The 22,113-nt window shown below is 37.6% G+C and overlaps 1 protein-coding gene across 1 annotated transcript in view; it reads right to left on the bottom strand.

Moving 5' to 3' along the window:
- ubl3a (ubiquitin-like 3a) overlaps positions 1 to 22,113 on the bottom strand; it is a 32,324-nt gene that overhangs the window by 8,073 nt on the left and 2,138 nt on the right. The window contains exons 3-4 of the mRNA XM_067397694.1: positions 3,636 to 3,744; positions 1,396 to 1,482 (exon numbers count right to left, since the gene is read on the bottom strand). Of these exons, the coding sequence (XP_067253795.1) occupies positions 1,396 to 1,482; positions 3,636 to 3,744 (196 nt within the window). The remainder of the gene's footprint in view (positions 1 to 1,395; positions 1,483 to 3,635; positions 3,745 to 22,113) is intronic.

Here is a 22,113-nt window from a genome sequence, read left to right as displayed (position 1 = left end):
ACAGACAGACCGACAGAGGTAGATATAGACAGACAGACACTAAGGCTGGGACAATACATCGATTCTCGATCGATACAATGAATCTGGATTGATCCTTGATATTTTCTCTCAAATCGATTCTGAGCTTAGTTTTAACAGCAGATGGCGCTCTAGGCTAGTTTTTAACTGCACACTCTCAAACGCTCACGAAGAAGACTGCTGGACAGCTCTCGTGCATTCGGCTGAGTCACGTAAGTGGTTAAATATACACCTCAGCTCAGAATGCTTTTATGATGTAAGATAAATGTAAACACAGCCCACTGCAATTCACTTCAACCTTTTCGAACTTTATGAATGATTATTTTAGGTTAGACAGACACAGATAGTTAGATACAGACAGATGATAGATAGATAGATAGATAGATAGATAGATAGATAGATAGATAGATAGATAGATAGATAGATAGATAGATAGATAGATAGATAGATAGATAGATAGATAGATAGATAGATAGATAGATAGATAGATAGATAGATAGATAGATAGATAGATAGATAGATAGACCAACAGATATAGATATAGACAGACAGACACAGATAGATAGACACATTCAGACAGACAGACAGACTGACAGAGATAGATATAGACAGAGATAGATATAGACAGACAGATAGATAGATAGATAGATAGATAGATAGATAGATAGATAGATAGATAGATAGATAGATAGATAGATAGATAGATAGATAGATAGATAGATAGATAGATAGATAGATAGATAGATAGATAGATAGATAGATAGAAGGAAAGACATATATATACTCATGCACTTTCCTACACATGTTCACAAACCCACTCAATCTTTTATTGTTGCTTGAGGGATGGCCAAATGAATAAAAAAAAAACGTTTCCTGTTCACGCCCAAAGAATTTCCTCTCCTCCCTGTTTTGTTTCCCTGATGACAGGTCTGTCGGCCAGTGCTTTCCTACTTTCACAGACTGCTCTCTTCCCCCAAAGCTCCATGAAAGACTCCCTGCCACACTGAGAATATTTCTAAGTTTGTTTCAAGTGAATTCTATTCATGACTTGAGAATTGTAAAATGTAGGTGTATTAGGACTGAGAGCTGAATTTTTGGGTACGTCCCTACAATCAGCTGACTGTGATGTGGAATCAAACCGCAATGCACCCTGGCCCGAAATAAACCAAGACAAAGCCAAAATAATTATCTGTGCAATTATAAAACTCTAATGGGACATAGCGAATTCACCTGGCAGAGAAAAGTCCAGGCAACTTCTTGTCTGTCAGACCCATGATTTGGGACTGAGAAGAATGATTTAATAAATAATCAACAGTAACAGAGCATGTGTGATGTGATATAAATAATGGTAATGAGGAGCGTGGGAGGGCAGCTCACCTCCAAGCGTCACATTTCCGTGTAGGAATCGGCCCTGGTAGATGAGGCGCAGGATGTTCGGACTGCTCACTTGTTCCTCTTCCCAGTCTGTTAAAGACAAAACGAATTAGAGGGATTCATGATTGTGTTGCACACAAAATACACATATCTGAAGCTAAACAAGAAATGCAAGTTATTATGCACAGAAGAAATAAAGTCAAAGGTTTGGAACAACGTGAGGGTGAGTGTATGATGAGTAAATGAAGAAAAAAGGCTTTTTCTTTTGGGGGCACTTTTCTACTAGTCTTTCCACATTACTCCTTCCTTAGTTTTTCACTAGTTCACTTGGTTTTCTCGTCATTCATTTATCCATTCATACGACCCACCCATTTCGCTCATTCTTGACTCAATCCAAATGGAGACTCAGTCACAAGACTCAAGTGAGGGTCAATCTGTGTCCTCATAAGGTTGAGCTCTGCTGTGCTCGTCTGCTATGAATAAAACTCTGATTCAATCCCAGACCACCCCGACGGAGTTTACAAACTGTACAACAAAGAAAGCCTTTCTTTTCGCAGTATTCCTTTGCTTTTTTCATCAATATTCTTTATAATTAAGGGCTGATGACTCTAATAAGAGCTATTCAAAGCAAGAAATTAAAATTAAATAAACTTAAATGAACCCTGAATTGAATTGGAGCAAGAAATGGTAATAAAAATGTACAATTCCTGCTAAAAATGCTGCCTAAATTGGTGTGCTAGTCTCAGACTGGCTTAAGATGGTTTAGCTGGTCAGTTAGCTCCAAAAACCGACAAAACAAACCCATTAGTTAGCTTGACTGGGCTTGAAGAGCAGATATCCAGCAGGGATGGTATTGCCATGTTTTTGGAACATATAACCATGATAAAAATCATGTTCTGCCTTTTTTTTATTGATATGCTAACCATTCAGTGCTGTGTACACTACTGTTCGAAAAATTTGGGGTCAGTAAGTTTTTTGTAATGAGGAAAGAATCTGATACTTTTTTTATTCAGCAAGGATGCCTCAAAACTGAGCAGTGAAAGACATTTAAAATGTTACAAAAGATTTCTATTTCAAATAATGCTGTTCTTTTGAACTTTATATTCATCAAAGAATCATGAAAAAATGTGTCATGGTTTCCACAAAAACATTAAAAGCGTAGTAAGCGATTTCTGAGAAAAGCTGTTGATATTTGAAATCACTAAAACAAACACGCCCCTCCACAAAAGGATCACACCCCTAACTTGATAGCGCCGCCCTCAAATTCACAAACACTGTATGCAAAACAGGCACCTCCTCCCTAATGACTGTATTCGCCGCTTACTGCTGTTTGGCTACAAGTGTATTTTGGTGCTCGGTTCGATCTACTTTCAACAGTGTTTTTCAGAAATTGCTTACTGCATCTTTAAGCAGCAAAACATTGATAATATAGTATTAAGATTTTTTTTGAGCACCAAATCACTATCTTAGAATGATTTCTGAGGATCATGTGACACTGAAGAACTGGAGTAATGGCTAAACAATATTATTGTTTTTTAATCAAATAAATGTGCAGCTTTGGGTAAGAATAAAAGGCTTCTCCAAAAAACATTAAACATCTTACCAACCCCAAACCTTTTAACAGTAGTGTATATATCAGCATACCATGGTTTTATACTGTCACTACACCATGGTACCACCACAGTATGCTTTTTAGAGGTCAATCAGTTGGAAAATGCTAAACCTGAGCTTGTGGCCACATCCCTGAAAGCACTTGCAGTTTCAGATGGGTTGCCAAGGCACGGTGGAGAAACAGATGAAAGAGGAGTCTGGATACCATCTGCTCTTCTCTAAAATTCAGAAGTAGCAGTATGTGTGTGTATAATAACCTGCAAATCTACTAGAACAGTATCTGTGGAATATTTGAATGCAAACCACACAGCCCTCGGGCACAGGCGGAGAGACGGCTAGACAGATGTATAAACACACAAACTCAGACGCACTGTTTTTTTCCCCTGAATAATGTCATTGACTTTAGGTCAGCATACAGTGAGTGGAATCTAGCTCTGCATGGGATTACCACTCGGTCAGACTCAGATTTGTCTGCGGCACAGATTATCTGAAAACAGAAAAATGTTGTAAAGAGGAATCTACTCAATGCCAGGAAACAAAAGCCTGAAAATCCTTCACAAGAGCCAACAGTTTCTACTAAGGGAACGCATTCAAAACAATATGTGTGTGTTTTAAGATGAATCATCACGCACCCATTGGCCAGTTGTCGTACACGTGCTTGGCGATGTCGGCCGCAGAGTCATTTGGCGAGAACAGGAACTCTTTTGTTTTTCCACTCACCAAGATGAGCCTCAAGTTGATCTGAAACACAAACACAAACAATAGAGACGTTAGAAGCTCAGTCAGAATCCACACCACACTTCCTCGACATCGACGCGAAATGAAATTTGCAACCCATTTTAACTCGTAGTGTGACGTATTTCCAGGTTTCATGCCAGAATGGAGCCAGAACTGAGTGTTAGTTTGCTAAAACAATGCCTATATAGCTATTATGCTACTGGCAGTCCCACACGGAAACTGTGCACACATAACTTTGGAGAAAGATCTGCATATTTTCACAGAATTAAAAAGCCTGTCAGACAGAAAGCTTCACAATCTAATGATATTTGTGTATATTCATTTTTAAACTAAATTGACTAATTTAATTATGCTTTTAGCTACCAATAAGAGTTTAGTGTTCTCAGTTCCATTTAACTGCAAAAAACATTGGTTTATATTATTAAGGGGAAAACATTAAATAAAAAAATTGAAGATGGACGGTTGAGAAATTATTTCATAAATCTTTTATATGTCCTCCACTACATCCTTCCTTTGGGGATTGCAAACCACCAGTGATTAAATCGGCACAATTATGCTGTTTGTGCAAGCACTCAAGCAATATCATTTGCAAAAAGTCCATTATCATATTCATTCACATCCCAGAGTGTCACCCATTTAAAAACAAAAGAGTAGGATGTATCAAGCTGAGAGAAAGAGAGAGATGGACAGAGCTCGGGGCAGTGCATGTCCAATGCACGTGTGTCACTCTGCGAGTGTCTGATGTCATCAGAGGATCCAGTATTAAGCTCCTCCCTCTATAAGCACACACACATTGCCAGCTGCAGTGATGTAACAGAGTGAAAACCAGCAGATGGAAACAAAGATCCTCCTAAGCACTTTATAGAATCAGATTAGAGCCAGGAGCAAGAGCCCACACGGTCAAACAACTCATCCAGAGATCATAACACAAACACACACACACAATCTTAAGTCTCCTTCAGAGGAAAGAGTATCAGTCAGCAAACAGACACACACATTCATGCACAAAAATGGTTGGATGAACACACAGACATGCACATGCAAATCTAATTTAGGCTCGGATTAGTATGTGGCTATTTTATGAAGCCACCACACAGGAAGGAAATACCAGAGGAAATCTACTTATCGCAATATTTCTGTACACATTTTTGCCATTTCCAGAGTTTTTGAAATACTTATGCTGATTTGTATATGTCAGAAAACAGAAATTAGTGCAAGGTGCAAAGAAACCCTGTTTCCTAAAATTAGTATTTATATCCTCCAAATGTAAAGACCTCTATCCTGTATTTTAAGAAAATAAAATGTGCTAGATAATATTGTGAATAGTAATATTTTGGTAAATATGTCAAATATACACTCACGTTCTGGGTCAGTAAGATTTTTTCTATTAAGAAATTAATATTTTTATTCAGCAACACTCAGTAAATTGATTTTAAAAAGTGACTAAAGACATTTACTGTTTCTATTTCAAATAAATGCTGTTTAAACTTTCTATTGCATCAAAGAATCCTGAAAAAAATTGTATCACAATTTCTACAAAAATATTAAGTCTTTATGGCATTTTTCATCAAATAATTGCAGCCTATTTTTTACTGTATAATGTAATATTTAAGCATTAACTGGCTGATATTTGACATTATTGGCAGTGATTAACAGACCAAAATGTAATAATGCATCAATTAAAAATTGATTACATGTAATAACAGCTTTAGCAATTAATAAATATACATTGTTTTCAAATATTTTTTTGTGAATTCTAAAGAAATACTGCTAATTTGCTCGAAAGATTTGATAATTACCCTTTTAAATGACATTACGTACTAGCCAACACTTTATTTCATCGGTTATAAGTATTGGTGCTTAAACTAAAAATTAAATGAAAACAGACACCTTTTATTTTCCTAAATTCATTGTGAATATCATTAAGAAAAAAATGACACAAAAAAACTTTCCTTTTCCAATGACATCACAAAGTCCTCACTATACAATACTCAATGTACAAAATCAAGACAAAACTTCCTCCATGAATATCCTGTTTCCTTACATGATGAAGTAAGAATGGGTTTCATGTTGACTCATCTGTCCACCACTGGTTATGAAGAAACAATATTTAATTTAGAGCTGAAAAGGCGTGTGTCATTCATGCCAGTAAGCTGGCAATTGGCAGCTAGTGGCTGATCAAAAACTTTAGGATGGCAGTTCTAACCATTGATATGTATACACATAGATACCACATTTGAATGCTCTAGACAGGCCAGCGCGCCAGCCATCTTGGTGTGTTTAGTCAAAGAATCATTTATGCCACAACATGGCACAACTTCTGGTTGTGAAACTGTGAGAAGAAATGGGCTAACCTTTCTCAGGTGAGAATGTGTTCGTTTGTGTTTGTATATGTATTGCATGTCAATATTAAGGTTTTTAAGTGAAGTTGCTAAACATAATTTAGAGAGGAGCGAGCCTCAGCTTCAGTCTCAGCTGTTTCAGCATCCCTCCACCTCCCCGAACTCCACCTTCATCTCAGGTACCTTGCCCTATGTAATCATATCCTATATGTATTCACTGGGGGGGTGTATCAGAGCACGAGTTGAAGATGCTTCGTCGAGCCCCTCCTCAGTGGACAGCAAGCCAAATTAGCTAACCTAATATCCTAAAGATTATATGGGCAAACAAACTCGTTAAACCATGGTAACTTTTTAATGTTGTGTTAGCTGATACCTTCATCTAATTGTATAGACCTTATTCAGAGCAGCCACATGACAGTTATAAAAGAAAGGATGTGAAGGATAGACTTCCCATGTTTTCAATGGCATCCACTGTAAAAAGCTGTATAAAGCTCCTAGATCACTTATAATTTTCCACAGCTCATGTTGTCTGGAGTTTTATGTCTACTGAGGTTTCTTGGAAAGATATTTTTGCAGTGTTTTGTCTGCAGAACAATCCAAAAACTCATAAAATAACAGTACAACCCACTGGAGAGATGTATGTCTATCCTCACAGCCTCGCTTTCATTCCCCTTAAAAAGGGGATGGCGCTGCTGTGAATAAGATCTATTGTGTTAGTTTAGCAGAATCATCTGCTGAAGTTTACTGCAGATATACAGTAGATATTCATTCATGCGTCTAACTACAGTTGCAGATGCAGTCAACTTGCTCTGAAGTGTTCACACTCGCTTTGACCGTTCCAATATGGCGGAAGGCTTACTTATATGAGCCCACAGAAACAGCCACTAATGAGGTATCTATGTATATATTTCTATGGTTCTAACACAATGGAACACCTCCTAGTTTCCATAGAGATAGTAACCGTGGCAGCGGCTCCTCTGTGAGAGCGCTGACCTGAATCACCTGCAGGCAGAGTCTTTCTTCATCTGTCTCTTTCTCTCTTGCCGTATCTCATCTTTCATTATGTCACTCCATCTTTTCCACATCTTTGTCTAATGATGACATATCATCTTCACCTGCTGCATGCCAATGAGCCAAAACCGAAGGAAGCTGATTTATACAATGTTTCCAGACATACGCAGAAAGGAGGAAAATCTGCTCTAATCACAGAAATATGTGTTATGCTGGGATACGTCTGCTCGAAACATTCCTCCTCCATCCATCTCCTTGGTGAGCAGACAAAATCTCACCATGACGTAATACGACATACAGCGCTGCCTCCAAGGAACTTCAACAACAACAAGCTCAGCATAAAACATCCACCGGGGAATGATTTCATAGGCGAGGGTGACGCTGGCACTAGTCTTACCCGGGAGCAGGTGGTTCCCTCTCAGTGAAGACAGTAGTTGCTATGCCAAACATTATTATACCACTCAATATTTATCTCTACTACTGCATCCTCACAGAACATGTTCAACAATCCCAGCGTAGGAAGACCCGGCTCCCCACAACCAACCCTTTAGGGGGAACGTTTGATGTAATCACCCCCCCAGCGCTCTCCTGCACAAACAAACACACTTTCCTAGGGACACAGACGACACGTAACACCTCACTCGTGAGGCTACAGGGCAGCGATGGGATCTCCACTGTGATGGAAAGATTTGCTTATGTAAAGACTGCATTCACACCAGAGACCCTAGTGAAAAAATAAATATACTAAAATGTATTTGAAATACATTTATTTCATGCTAAGTATACTACAAATACATTTACATATTATATACTTGATAAAAATACCTTGCAATTGTACTTTTGGTAAACTAAACCGGTACACTTAAAGTCTGCTAAACTGGAACAGCTAATTTTGTACTTAATGCACTTCAATTGTGTGGAAGTAGTGCTGAGGTCCAACTGAAGATATACTTAAGTATGTTTGATTGTGCTAAAGTGGAACTATTGCTAGTATACTTTAGGTAAACTTTAAATATCTTGCATTTAAAGACATATTTTATTCAAAGATCATACTGTCCTTATCAATAGTGACATTAAAACACATTTTAGGCTAAATATTTCGAGTACTACTTGTGTACAAGTAGTATTTGAAATAAAGTTTAAAGGGTTGAAAATGAAAATTGAAAAATGAAAATTCTGTCATTAATTACTCACCCTCATGTCGTTCCACACCCATAAGACCTTCGTACATCTTCGGAACACAAATTAAGATATTTTTGATGAAATCCGATGGCTCAGTGAGGCCTCCATTGCCAGCAAAATAATTAACACTTTTTTATAATTAACACATATTTAAAACAGGTAATGTGACTACAGTGGTTCAACCTTAATGTTATGAAGCAACAAGAATACTTTTTGTGCACCGAAAAAACAAAATAATGACTTTATTCAACAATATCTAGTGATGAGCGATTTCAAAACACTGCTTCATGAAGCTATGAAGCTTTACAAATCTTTTGTTTCGAATCAGTGGTTCGGAGCGTGTATCAAACTGCCAAAGTCATGTGATTTCAGTAAACAAGGCTTTGTTACGTCATAAGTGTTTCGAAATTTCAATGGTTCACCACTGGGGGGCGTGACTTTGGCAGTTTGGCAGTCATATGAACTGTTTGAAATATGTCTTTAGTAGCTGGGCATCTGAAAGTGTTAATTATCTTGCTAGCAATGGAGGCATCACTGAGCCACCGGATATTATCAAAAATATTTTAATTTGTGTTCTGAAGATGAACGAAGGTCTTACAGGTGTGGAACGACATGAGGGTGAGTAATTAATGACAGAATTTTCATTTTTGGGTGAACTAACCCTTTAAAGTCGGCATGATGCAGAAGTTGAGATTGTCTTTTCTTCTCTACTGTAACGTCTATCCGAGTGAAACGGCATCTGAAATGAGAGGGCGGGACTTGATTTCATCCTTCGGGAATTGATTGGATCGTTGAAAGTTGGGCGTTGGTAACAAAATGGAGGCAGATTTGAATGCCCGTTTGCAGTCAGTTGTGGGGGATCTCTCTCCACCGGACTCACTGCGAGCACCCTCACATTACTGTAAGAACTTTATTTATTGAGGATGATGAGGACAGTAAACAGCACTAAACAGCGAGAGAGCGCACGTGAGAGAGCCTGACTGACTGACGGTGCTCGTCCATTGGCATGGAGCAAATGGAGAAAAATTAGTGTTCTTGGTTCATTCCTATGGAAGTTGAGCCTCACGTTCGTGCATAAGTTAAGCGTGATGCTAGACTTGAATGAATTTAAAAACTGTGTGAAAAACTGACTGACTGAGATCAGTTTCCTTTTAATGTTTAAGGGTACTGTACACCACAATGACTGGCATCAGCAGTGGTTAATGCATTGATCTCTATAAAGTGAAGCCTCAGCTTACCCCAGCGACAGCATTTACCCCTTACATCACTGGATCTGCTGGCAGCTCCAGATAACGCCGCCCACGCACCATAGCATGTGACAGGAAGAGACGATGAGTTGTTTTGAGAGGGAGGGCCGGTTAATGTTTTTGATTAAAGATTACGAGAGCACATGAATTAAAAAAAAATAATGAAGTGCACAGATAAATTATTGATAATAAATATTACAATATTCCATAAAAAATAATTTTGATTTCATGCCGACTTTAACCATAATTTTTATATCAGTATAAGTCTCAAGCGATGTCAGTAAACATGTTAATAGATTTAAACTATATTTAATATGTAATAAATGTATTTTAAATAAGTTATTTTTTAGTAGGGGAAACACATAAAACACAACAAAGGCTGTGTCAATCAGTGTTGACAAAGGTAACAACTTCGGTACCAAGTCGGTACTGACATTTTAAAAATGTGACGGTACCAGCATCCCTGCCCCCCAGCATTTTGAGTGCTGTTGAGCATATTCTTAAACACCTCTGATTGGCCATTGTGTTCACATGCTCAACAGATATGTCTGTGCTTGGCTACAATCATCAACACTTCAAAAACATGTTAAAATAGACATCTTTGATTGAAGCGTTGATCACTGCAGCCAATCATAGACATATCTGTTGAGCACGTGAACAAAATGGCCAATTGGAGGTGTTTAAGAGTCTGCCCAACATCTCTCAAAATGCTTTTAACACTACTGCCAATACAGTCATTGCATATAAAATTGAGACCTAAATGTTGCAATAGTCACCAAAAATTCACAAAGAAAATAGAAAATCACTCAGAAAAGTGCATGGGCAGGTAACACTTTTGTTAACCAGGCACGGTTATTGGCTGATGCTAATAATCTTAAAATATTAGCTGAATATTGAAGGTTTATTTGTTATTAGTATAGTCTACTAGTGACTAGTACTAATGTAGTCTGTTACTAGTATGTTGCCATTATGATCATGCATTTTAGTAGATAACATGATTTCACTGCAATACTACAATGAATAATCATGAATTGTGACATCTGCATTGTGATATGACACTGCGGGGTACTTGTTGATACCAAATAACACCTGCAGTAGTCTTTCCATTGCTGACATGTTGAAAACAGATATGTCATCCAGAGCAGGTGTTTCAGGTTTGCTATAGTTACAAACAGAGCATGAAGTACTAGAGATTTTTCTGAGGGTTGTAGCTTTTGGGTATCACAAGTTGAGCAGGAGATTCTCTGATTTAGAAGGAAAAACAACCCAATGGTTCTGCCAAGAGAGAGTGTGTGTGTGTGTGTGTGTGTGTGTGTGTGTGTGTGTGTGTGTGTGTGTGTGTGTGTGTGTGTGTGTGTGTGTGTGTGTGTGTGTGTGTGTGTGTGTGTGTGTGTGTGTGTGTGTGTGAGTGAGAGAGAGAGAGATGCTGACAGTAATGAGTGTGTCAGACAGGACATCTGAACTAAAAGCAGCCACAACAAATGCTGACCACAGTGGATGTGACATGTCGACTGGCTTTGCCCATCTCAAAATAGAGGTCTGCCAGATTGTTCTGGGAATGACATTTATGCAATAGGGAACAGACACACAATCACAGCACTTACGCAACCGTACATCAATGAAAACTATATTAGAAACGTCGCCTCCAGCAGGGATTTGTCTGTTTTGGAGAGAGAGGAAATTAGTGAGTTCTATGGCGAGATCGGTTATGTCTATATAAGCTGGTTAAAGAACAATGATGTCGCGTTCCAAAACAAAAACAAGTCACATGCAACATGCCTGATTCACAGGAAGAGCCATTAGAGATGAAAGGGTCATGAAACCCCCCTGTTTACCCTGGTCGTATCACACAAGCCTAATGCAAGCTTAGGCTTCAAATAAACCCTGCCTTATCAACATCTCAGGACTTACTCAAGTTCACACTAAAAAGGCTTCACGTGACTGGATCACGAAGCGTCTCCAAAACAGAACCCCATTTATACCTATATTAAAATTTGATGTTTATCTGCTTACCCCTAGGGCATCCAAGATGTAGGTGACTTTGTTTCTTCAGTAGAACACAAATGATTATTTTTAACTCCAACTGTTGCAGTCTGTCAGTCGTATAATGCGTGTCAATGGGAACTTTGTCTATAAGAGTAAAAAAAACATGCACGGACAAATCCAAATTAAACCCTGTGGCTCATGACGACACATTGATGTCCTAAGACACGAAACGATCAGTTTGTGTGAGAAACCAAACAGTATTTATATAATTTTTTATTTTACGTTCTGATGACGGAAGTGATGTCTCACGCTTTGCTTCAATGAGTGCTAGACATCACTTCCGTTGTCAGAGCGCGTTCAGACCTCACTAACCGGATGTTCAGGGCAGTTGAACTTAGTGGTGTTTTAGAGGTAAAAAGTTAAATAAATACTGTTTGGTTTCTCACACAAACTGATCGTTTTGTGTCTTAGGACATCAATGTGTCATCACAAGCCACAGGGTTTAATTTGGATTTGTCTGTGCATGTTTTTTTTTACTCTTATAGACAAAGTTCCCACTGGCACGCATTACACGACTGACAGACCGCATCGGTTGGAGTTAAAAATCATCATATGTGTTCATCTTGGATGCCCTGGGGGTAAGCAGATAAACATCAAATTTTCATTTTTGGGTGAACAATCCCTATTAGTGCCATCCACTTATGATCGAATCACCTGAGAGATGGATGATGGATTGAGGGAAGCACTTTCCCCAATATCCAACACTATCAGTTTTGACCAACCTCATCTGTTTTACTGTGGATTACTGTACAAATTTTCTCTTTCTGTGTCCTGAAAGATCCATTTCAGTCAGGCACAAAATTCATTCATTCTGCTCAATGGATTCGGCATCTGCTTCTGTGTGTGAACTCAACCTCAGTCATAAACAGACAAGACAGAGAAGAGAAGCCATCCATCTTCTCTCTGACAGCACAGTGCTGGTTCAAACAGTGTCATCTCTGTCTATGTCTCCAGGAGTCTGTGATGTAGTTGAGACTGAGGTGGTTTTGAAGACTGTGATCACACTTCCTCATCTCTCCATCATTCAGGGTGTTAGTGGGATTTCACCCGCATATCTTAGAGAGTGTGAAGAAGCTTTTCAGAGCATCTCATTCTAAGAATGGAAGTGTTATTTCTTTCCTCAGGATGAAATTGGGGTATACTTTACCTACCCTGCTAAACTGACTGTCTGCATGCCTTAAATAAACAGAGTCAACAAATCACAACCCCATTTACTTTCCTAATTCATGTTCCTGGTCTTATTGTGAATGATTTATCAATGCATGTTGTTCCAAAGAAAAAAATCTCTAATTTTTCCTCTAAAAGAAAGTACACCATTCAAAAGTTTATTTTTTTCTATTCTATTTGTTTTATTCAGCAAGGATGCATTAGACTGATCAAAAGTGACAGTAAAGACATTTAATGTTACAAAAGCTGTTTAAAAAAAAATGCTGTTCTTTTGAACTCTATTCATTAATACATTGAAAGAAAAATGTAGAAGAAAAATGTATCAGTTTCTACAAAAATATTAAAAAGAAATGTTTCTTGTGTACCAAATCAGCATATTAGAATGATTTCTGAAGGATCATGTGACACTGAAGACTGGATTAACGGCTGCTAAAAATTAAGCTTTGCCGTCACAAGAATAAATCACATTTTAAAATAGAAAACAGCCATTTTAAATTGTAATAATATATCACAATATTACTGTTTTACTGTATTTTAATAAAACAAATGCAGCCTTAGTGAGTATGAGTGACTTCCCAAACCCAAACTTTTAAATAATTGTGCTACCTCTGAAACAATTTTCTTTCAGATGACATCATCAGCCATTTTATTTTTTAGTTATTTACAATCCAGTCAATTCCCAATAGATGAAATTAATTCCCGCCCTACAGAACATCCTGTTTCACTCAAAAATATGTCACACTGCAGAAGTAAATTTTTGATTCTGAACGCCATTTCCTGTCTACTCAATTACATAATTGAGAATGACAAAAGTTTATCCAGAAAATGATTTTGCTATAAAATAAACAACATATTAAAGTTTCATGAGTAAAATGTAAAGTTTCTTTTGCAAACCATTTTTGTATGTTTTCAAACATTTAGAAAAATAAAGCATGGATTTCAGGTTCTGTCAGGTACGGTACAGCCTGTACAATCCAGTTTTTTTTATTTCTCAACATGAGACAGAACAGGTTGGTCCACTTTGCAGTGGCGATCCGATTCTTTCTCTGGTGAGAAAGTTAAAACCACTGAGTATGGTAAACCACCCATTGTTTGGGCTTTGCATAGATATTCGACATTACAGGTCACCTTGGCCTCTTTCTGAAAATATTATAAAATGGTCTGGCCAACTTGAATTAGCAGGGGTTAAAGCAAAGAACATGTCCAAAATGGCAGATTGCAATGCATTTGGACATGGGAATGGAAGGATAAATGTCTCATTTTGTGCCAAAAGCACAATGACCATTGCCATTGGTTTGATAACAGCTAGCTCATTCAGCCACTAGTCTCTAGTAAGAACTTCTAAATGAATAGATTCCAGCCCCCAAAATGATTCCTTACTGTTTCATATAAAAATCGTCTTTTCATGATATTGGACAGACTGTTATGGGACCGAAAATCTGAGAAAAAGAGACCAGGCCATTCATTAATATGTGATATCTTTCACATGTGCGTCAGACTCTTAAATTCTCATTATGGAGAGCGCGGCACAGGGAAAAGAGATAACAGCATTAGCATTAAATGACATGAGATCTGAGAATTAGATGGCACATTTAGATATGGGAAATTAAACTGCAAGAGGGACTGTAGAGGAACTGTAAAGTTCCCTGTCTATCTCCAAGACCTCTGTGGATAGCACAAATGAATGCAGGAATTTGAGAACTGACTCGCAGTCTTGGGCGTGCACTCACACATGGCAACACAAAAAGAGGCTGGATGATCTCTGCATGAGTTGATGTGCGGTAGGTTGAACATAAAGTGATTGATTTTGCTCTCAGCTGTGTTCGCCTCGTCATGCTTATAGCAAAGCAAGAAATGGAGGGAAAGAGCGCAAAGTATTTCCCACTACATGTAAGACATAGATAGATTCAGTAGACAGACAGACAGACAGAAAAATAGTGTTACAACGATAGACAGAACAATAGAATGATAGACAGAGTGACAGATAGCCTTTGGTCTGTCTGCTAAAGGTTGCTGTGGCTTTACTAATAATGCTTATAATGTTTTATTGAGCTTCCTAGTCCTTAATAATCATTGGCATATATCTGAAGAGACAAGCATGAAGGCTCTGGTTTCAGCTGTTGGTTATTCAAAACTTACTGTAAAAACACACAACGCACACACACAGAAGGTGCCAAATATTTTTCCACACTTCCTTGATAGATTTTTTCCATAATGGAACAGTCTCGATAGCTATGGTAAGAGTGATCATTTTGCAATCATATCCTCAAGATGTCTAGAACGTCCTTTACTTCCATTATCTCATTCTTGTCTTCTCCCCAAATCACTTGAGTGAATAGCATGGCAGCCATTAGTTTTAGCTAGTTTTAGTTTTAGATTCGGTACTAAATCACGGCCACAACAGCACACCAGCAACTGCAGGCTCAGCCTGTCCAGATGCACCATCAGCAGTCCTGAAGGACAATCACTCACACAGACATACTCACAAGCACTCATCCGGCCAAAACGATGCATCTCACCGGATGGGAAAACAAGGGCTTGGGTGGTAATATCACTGAAATCAATACAGGCCCGCCTGATGACGTGCCAATTACAATCACATAAGTGGACATGTCTTCGCACTGGTGTTAATAAATGCTGAAACTGTGAATGATTCATCTTTGTACAAACTTTCCTGATCTTGAGGCTAATTACACACCTTCTATAAACACATTAGCTATGTGCACTCAGGGGCACTAAATAAACACAAACCTAGAACACTGACCTTTTTAGAAGTGAAACATGATTCCTTTAAGGTGCTTTAAGGACAATGTGACATATCTTGAAGGTCACAATGTTAGATGATCTCTGTTAATTAAACACATTCTACAATAGAGAAAGTATGAAGCTTGGCCAGAAAATACAACCAGATTTCCACGTCATCAGAATGTAACATATTATTTATTATATATATATATGATGTATATAGATATATAATTTCCATTTTATGTATTATATATATACACACACCAATCAGGCATAACATTATGACCACCTTCCTAATATTGTGTTGGTCCCCCTTTTGCTACTAAAACAACCCTGACCCGTTGAGGCGTGGACTCCACTAGACCCCTGAAGGTGTGCTGAGGTATCTGGCACCAAGATGTTAGCAGCAGATCCTTTAAGTCCTGTAAATTGTGAGGTGGGGCCTCCATGGATCGGACTTGTTTGTTCAGCACATCCCACAGATGCTCGATTGGACTGAGATCTGAGGAATTTGGAGGACTTCGCTCCCCACGTGCATCAATGAGCTTTGGCCGCCCATGACCCTGTCGCCCGTTTACCACTGTTCCTTCCTTTTTCCCATTTTTGATAGATACTGACCACTGCAGACTGCGAACACCCCACAAGAGCTGCAGTTTTGGAGATGCTCTGACTCAGTCGCCTAGCCATCATAATTTGGTCCTTGTCAAACTCACTCAAATCCTAACACTTACCCATTTTTTCTGCTTCTAACACATCAACTTTGAGGACAAAATGTTCATTTGCTGCCTAATATATCTCACCCACTAACAGATGCCGTGATGAAGAGAAATCAGTGTTATTCACTTCACCTGTCAGTTGTCATAATGCTATGCCTGATCGGTGTATATTCCATATAAAAAAAATAATATACAATAATAATACTAATATATTTTGACATACAATTATATTGAATAATTCCTGATGGAGCAATGGGTAAATATGAGAACAGAAAAAAACACTCAAGATAAAGAGGAGAAAGATGAGCATGAGAGAATAATATCTCATCTCTTGTAGCCAGATGAAGGCAGGCAGCCTCCTGCCCTGCAGGCCCTGTCCACGTGCCTACTGCTGAAAAAGGGCAGACATCTGTAGAAAGAGAGAGAGTGGGGGAGGGGAGCCATTCACTTACCTCCCCATCAGTGAGGTGGCCGTCTGATAGAAATGGCCTTTTGATATTGTATTACAGCCATGTATTACAAACCAGTGAAACACCCTGCTCATCACTTATTATTATCATGAACATGTTCTCAAATAGAATTATTACAGCACAGCAGACAAAGCTCCACAGACCAACTTCAAAATCTTTTTTTATCTTTTCTTTGGGGCGAGCCCAGAGAAGATTTTTCATTAAAAGTCATGACTCTAGTCTGTCCTACAGCTTTTTCTTGTTATTTTTGTCAAACAGGGTGCATAATGGTATAAAAAAAGCACCATTTCTGAGATACAGCAAGTAGGCTATGTGGCTGTACAATTGTTTTTCAATATATTGATGTATTTCAATATATATATATATATATATATATATATATATATATATATATATATATATATATATATATATATATATATATATATATATATCACGATTAATTGCACGCTTATTGTGAAATTAAGCATATACCATTTATCTTGTTTAACATTTTGCTATCATTGCCTATATCCATCAGATTGAAGTTGATTTTCACAAAACTGTATTTTTTAGTTTTTTTTCAAGGTAAATTTAGATGTCTTTCCAAAAAAGAATGTGAGCTTGAAGTTGATTTTAAGAAAGGGATGGGGTTTATGAGGACAAAATGTTTGGAACCATACATCACCAGAGAGAAGTCTGACGTTTTATTAATTAAATTTTGATTAAAAATAACAAGGTAAAAAAGATATATATTCTCTGAAAAGGCTCTGATGATTCATATATCATATATCAGCCACAGTTCATATCTACAGTCTCAGAAGTGACTATCTTTAAGTAAGAATGTTGATTAGATCACGTCTTATGATTAGAAAAAAAAACAAAAAAAACATTTGGCTTAGAAGAGAAAGAGAGAAAAGTATGAAGAGGCCTCTAGGAAAAGGGAAGTCTGCCCTGAGATTTCAATCTGTGTGACTTCACTAAACTACAAGAGAATGCTTGTGCAATGATGTCATAAAGGCGAGCGAGAGCCACTGTTTACAGTGGAACAACCCTTTGCAGCCAGTCTCTGCCCAAAAAAACTTGAACAGAACCACCTCTGGAAACATGTAAAAACAGATATATGTTGACTTATGTCCAGTAATGAATATGTAGAAACACCGCAGAGAAGTTAAAACAACTTATAATAAGGCACTGAGCACTATTTACACAAACTGACGTTGAATCACTCCAACTTTCCATGACAGTGTGTGTGTGTGTGTGTGTGTGTGTGTGTGCAAGCGAGCACCTCTCTCACAGAGCTGTTGTAAATTGTTCCTCACTCTACTGAAAGGATCCTTTATTGAGTGAGTCTGAGCTACTTCCTCCCCCCTCCTTTCTCTCTCGCTCCCTCTTTAGCCTTTTAACCCTTACTGACCCATAAGCAATCTCTGGACTCATTCATTTTATGCAAATCATATTCACCATGTTATACTTGTCACATTTATTCACACAAACACATATAGATACAACAGATGCTAAAAGAGACTTTAGCTTTATCTCTCGATCTTTATGCTGTTCTTCATTTTAGGTCTGTGCTCAATGATAGATCCGCTTTAATACAAAATTGAAGTAGGGCAACAACAGCATAAGAATTCACAACATTCTATAGTGTACTACTCATTAGAATGTTATGTATATGGCAGATTGGCACTTAGCTGCACATCTTGCATTCAACTGTATTTTCATCTGCTTTATAAAGTGATTCCAGACATCCCTGTGCGTTTTCAAAGCCAATTTAAGCCATTTAAATTAAAACATAGGCCTATACTGTTGACACTTAACACTAGAACTACCAAGGCAGTCATTTTGACCGTTTTAAAGATTTGCAATGTAATAACTTTGTTAAAATAAAACCCATATAACTACAGTTCCATGACTTTTCTTAAATTAATGTAAATTTTATTTTAACATTGTTATTTTATTAAAATTACAAAACACAAAAGAGTTCTGAGTATTTCTACCTTGAATGGCCATAGCGGTCAATTTGACCGCACATATTACAGGCGTTGTATCTCCTCAGCGCTTTTTCCCGCCGTTAAAGATGTGCGTAGCCGTTGCCTAGCAACCTTTCTCTGGCAGTTTTGTATGCTTTTGCTAAGCTAAAACTTAGCTTTACCGTCAAAATGGCAACAAGAAAGAAAATGACTGTCATTGAGGTTTTATCCTTGCTTGAGAACATTGATGATGCAGAGTCTGATGGAGGAGCAGAGCGATGTCTCTTGGTATCTTGACAGTTCGTCTGACACTGATTCTGAAAGTGATTCAGAGATAATTCCGGTTCGTAAAAAAAGATTTTCTAGATTTCATTAGAGGCTGCATAAAATTGTTTCCGATTCGTGTGGTCCAAACATTTCCGATAATGCTAAAGCATTGTAAACTCCAAAAGTCAAAATGTATTGAATAAAGACAGATGTAATCATTTCCAAAATTCACAATATGTTTTTATCTAACGAAATATTCTGCTTCATTTTATATTTGTTGACATTTTGACTTTCAAAAACAACATTTTAACTGCGGTGAAAAACTTTGATCTCCAGCTTGCCGGATGCAAACTGCGGAAAGCAAATTGCGGCATGCACTTTTGTGGGAGGTCTAGTAGCTCTTACACAATAATATCACAAACATATTATATTATGTATGCTTAAATTACCCCACATTTTTCATAAAACATGACCATAGAAGCTTTGAAGTAAATATAACATGACAAAAATGACATTCACTGCTGTCTGGTATGAACAGTCAAAATGACCGCTATTGGCAGTTCTAGTAGTTATAGAATTCTGGTAGTGCTAGTGTTAATGGGTTAGTTCACCCAAAAATGAAAATTCTGTCATTTATTACTCACCCTCATGTCGTTCCACACCCATAAGACCTTCGTTCATCTTCGGAACACAGATTAAGATATTTTTGATAAAATCCGATGTCTCAGTGAGGCCTGCATTGCCAGCAAGATCATTCATTTCCTTTTTCAATGCCCAGAAAGCTACTAAAGAAATATTTAAAACAGTTCATGTGAATACAGTGGTTCAACCTTAATGTTATGAAGCTAAGAGAATACTTTTTGTGCACCAAAAAAAACAAAATAACGACTTTATTCCACAATATCTAGTGATGGGCGATCTCAAAACACTGAAGCTTCGAAGCTTTACGAATCTTTTATTTCGAATCAGTGGTTCAGAGCGTGTATCAAACTGCCAAAGTCACGTGAACTATTGATATTTCGAAATGACGTAACGAAGCTTCATTTACTGAAATCACGTGATTTTGGCGCTCCGAACTACTGATTCGAAACAAAAGATTTGTAAAGTGTTTTGAAATCGCTCATCACTAGATATTGCTGAATAAAGTCATTATTTAGTTTTTTTGGCGCAGAAAAAGTATTCTCGTCGCTTTATAATATTGAGGTTGAACCCCTGTAGTCACATTAACTGTTTTAAATATGTTTTTAGTAGCTTTCTGGATCTTGAGAGGTTCAGTGACATTGCTGGCAATGGAGGCCTCACTGAGCGATCAGATTTTATCAAAAATACCTTAATTTTTGTTCTGAAGATAAACGAAGGACTAAGGGGTGTGGAACAACATGAGGGTGAGAAAAAATTATTTTTGGGTGCCTTTCATTTTTGGGTGAACTAACCCTTGAAAGGGAACAAGAAATTGTGGAATAAAGTCATTATTTTTGTTTTGTTCTGTTTGCATCGGCAAATCATTTTCCTGTTATCACTGTAAAGTTGCGTTGAAACAATCTGTATTGTATAAAGCGCTATGTGACTTGAATTGACTTGAAAAATTTGACAAGAAAAAAACAGTAACCACTGAAAATGACGTTTCTCAGTGTGTGAAAGATATTTAAACTGATACTTCATCAACATGCTGAGTCTTTCCTGTTGACGCAGTTTCAATCACAAATGTTTTGAATTGTGGTACATACTGCGTTGTGTTTTATACCACGAGGAGCTAGTTTTCTACACTTTTTCCATTTCTCATACGCAAACACTTACCTACCCTGTTTCTCCTGATGTTCCCTTGCACTTTAGCTGACTCTCAAAGTTCAAACAGTGGCTGTTTGTAGCAGGGTTCAGAAAATGAAACATGTTATAATGACCTAATAAACCCTCAAAGGGACTGAATTGTGTACTGCCTTCTGTTGTCTAGTTCCCTGATGAGTTCTATTGATTTGAGCTTGGTTACATAATTTTGCGAAAGTCTCGATGACAAATCTGGTTTGATTCCGCAAACAGAAAGCATGCGACTTTGTCTTAATTACCTTCATTCTCTATCTTTTATAAAACATAAAATTCAAAAATGACTTTATTTACTTTCTTAATAAACATTCCTGGTCATATTGTGCATTCATCAGTGCATGTTATTTGAACTACGATTAAAATATTCTATTCTGTGCTAAAACCCAATTTTCACAATCACAACCATTCCAATATAAAGTGATATTCAAAATTTTCTCACATCAAATATCCTGTTTCAGTCAAAAATAATAATAACATTATTATAATAAAATGCCATTTAATGTCTACGGGAAGTATAAAAACAATATAACTACTGCTCATAACAAGATGTTGATTAGCTTACAGTCTAATTTTGTTTAACATCTAGGTTTATCAAGCACCTCAATTCTTTTTTTACATGAATTTGAACTTCTGAAAGTGCTGAGCAATGCTACTCAAGTGTGTGGACAATAGCCATAGGGGAGGTCTCTCCTTGACATTTCTCCTGATAGTATCCCCTACTAATTCACCCCTACACATAGAGGACACAATACCACATGACACCACACAAAGTGACACAGTACTGTCAGGGAGTATTGAGTTCTCCTTCACACCTCTGTCTCACAACTGATCAAAGCAAACTCTTTTAAAAGAGCATATCTGATGTAGCACCTATAGGCTTCCACAACATTGCGTTGCTTTGAAACAGTGAGAGCTCTCTACAAAAAAAGCCATTCATTAAAATGCCCACCCACAAGATGTGTATGCACACACACACACACAAACACTCCCATTGTTTGACAACCCTACCCCCCAACTGAATGCCCCTCAGCTGGAGACCACACAATGATTCAAAGTTTCATCCTAAAACCGAACGTGCTGTTCCGAGAGACCAAAAATAGACACCTAAACCCAACGTAGAAAAACGTCACGCAGCTCCTGCATTAAAAAACCTTGATTAATTTTGAAGCTTGGATTATCTTTATCATTCCTTTGCAAATCCATATAAAAGTATTTCCCGTGAGGTTTGAATGTTTTAAGTTTTCAAAGAGGACCTTTTAATGCTATCTTAGATAATCAATACCTGACTTTAGGCTATAACATAACGCTTTGTTCCCTGTTTGCATAATGTGAGAAAACCTTTCTTCCTGTAGAGACGTTAAAAGATGCATCGTCATCATCAGGGTCAGCTCACATTTCTGCCC

Source organism: Chanodichthys erythropterus, chromosome 10, assembly GCF_024489055.1.
Source record: "Chanodichthys erythropterus isolate Z2021 chromosome 10, ASM2448905v1, whole genome shotgun sequence".
NCBI lineage: Eukaryota > Metazoa > Chordata > Actinopteri > Cypriniformes > Xenocyprididae > Chanodichthys > Chanodichthys erythropterus.
This window is presented reverse-complemented; position numbering and strand designations above follow the sequence as displayed.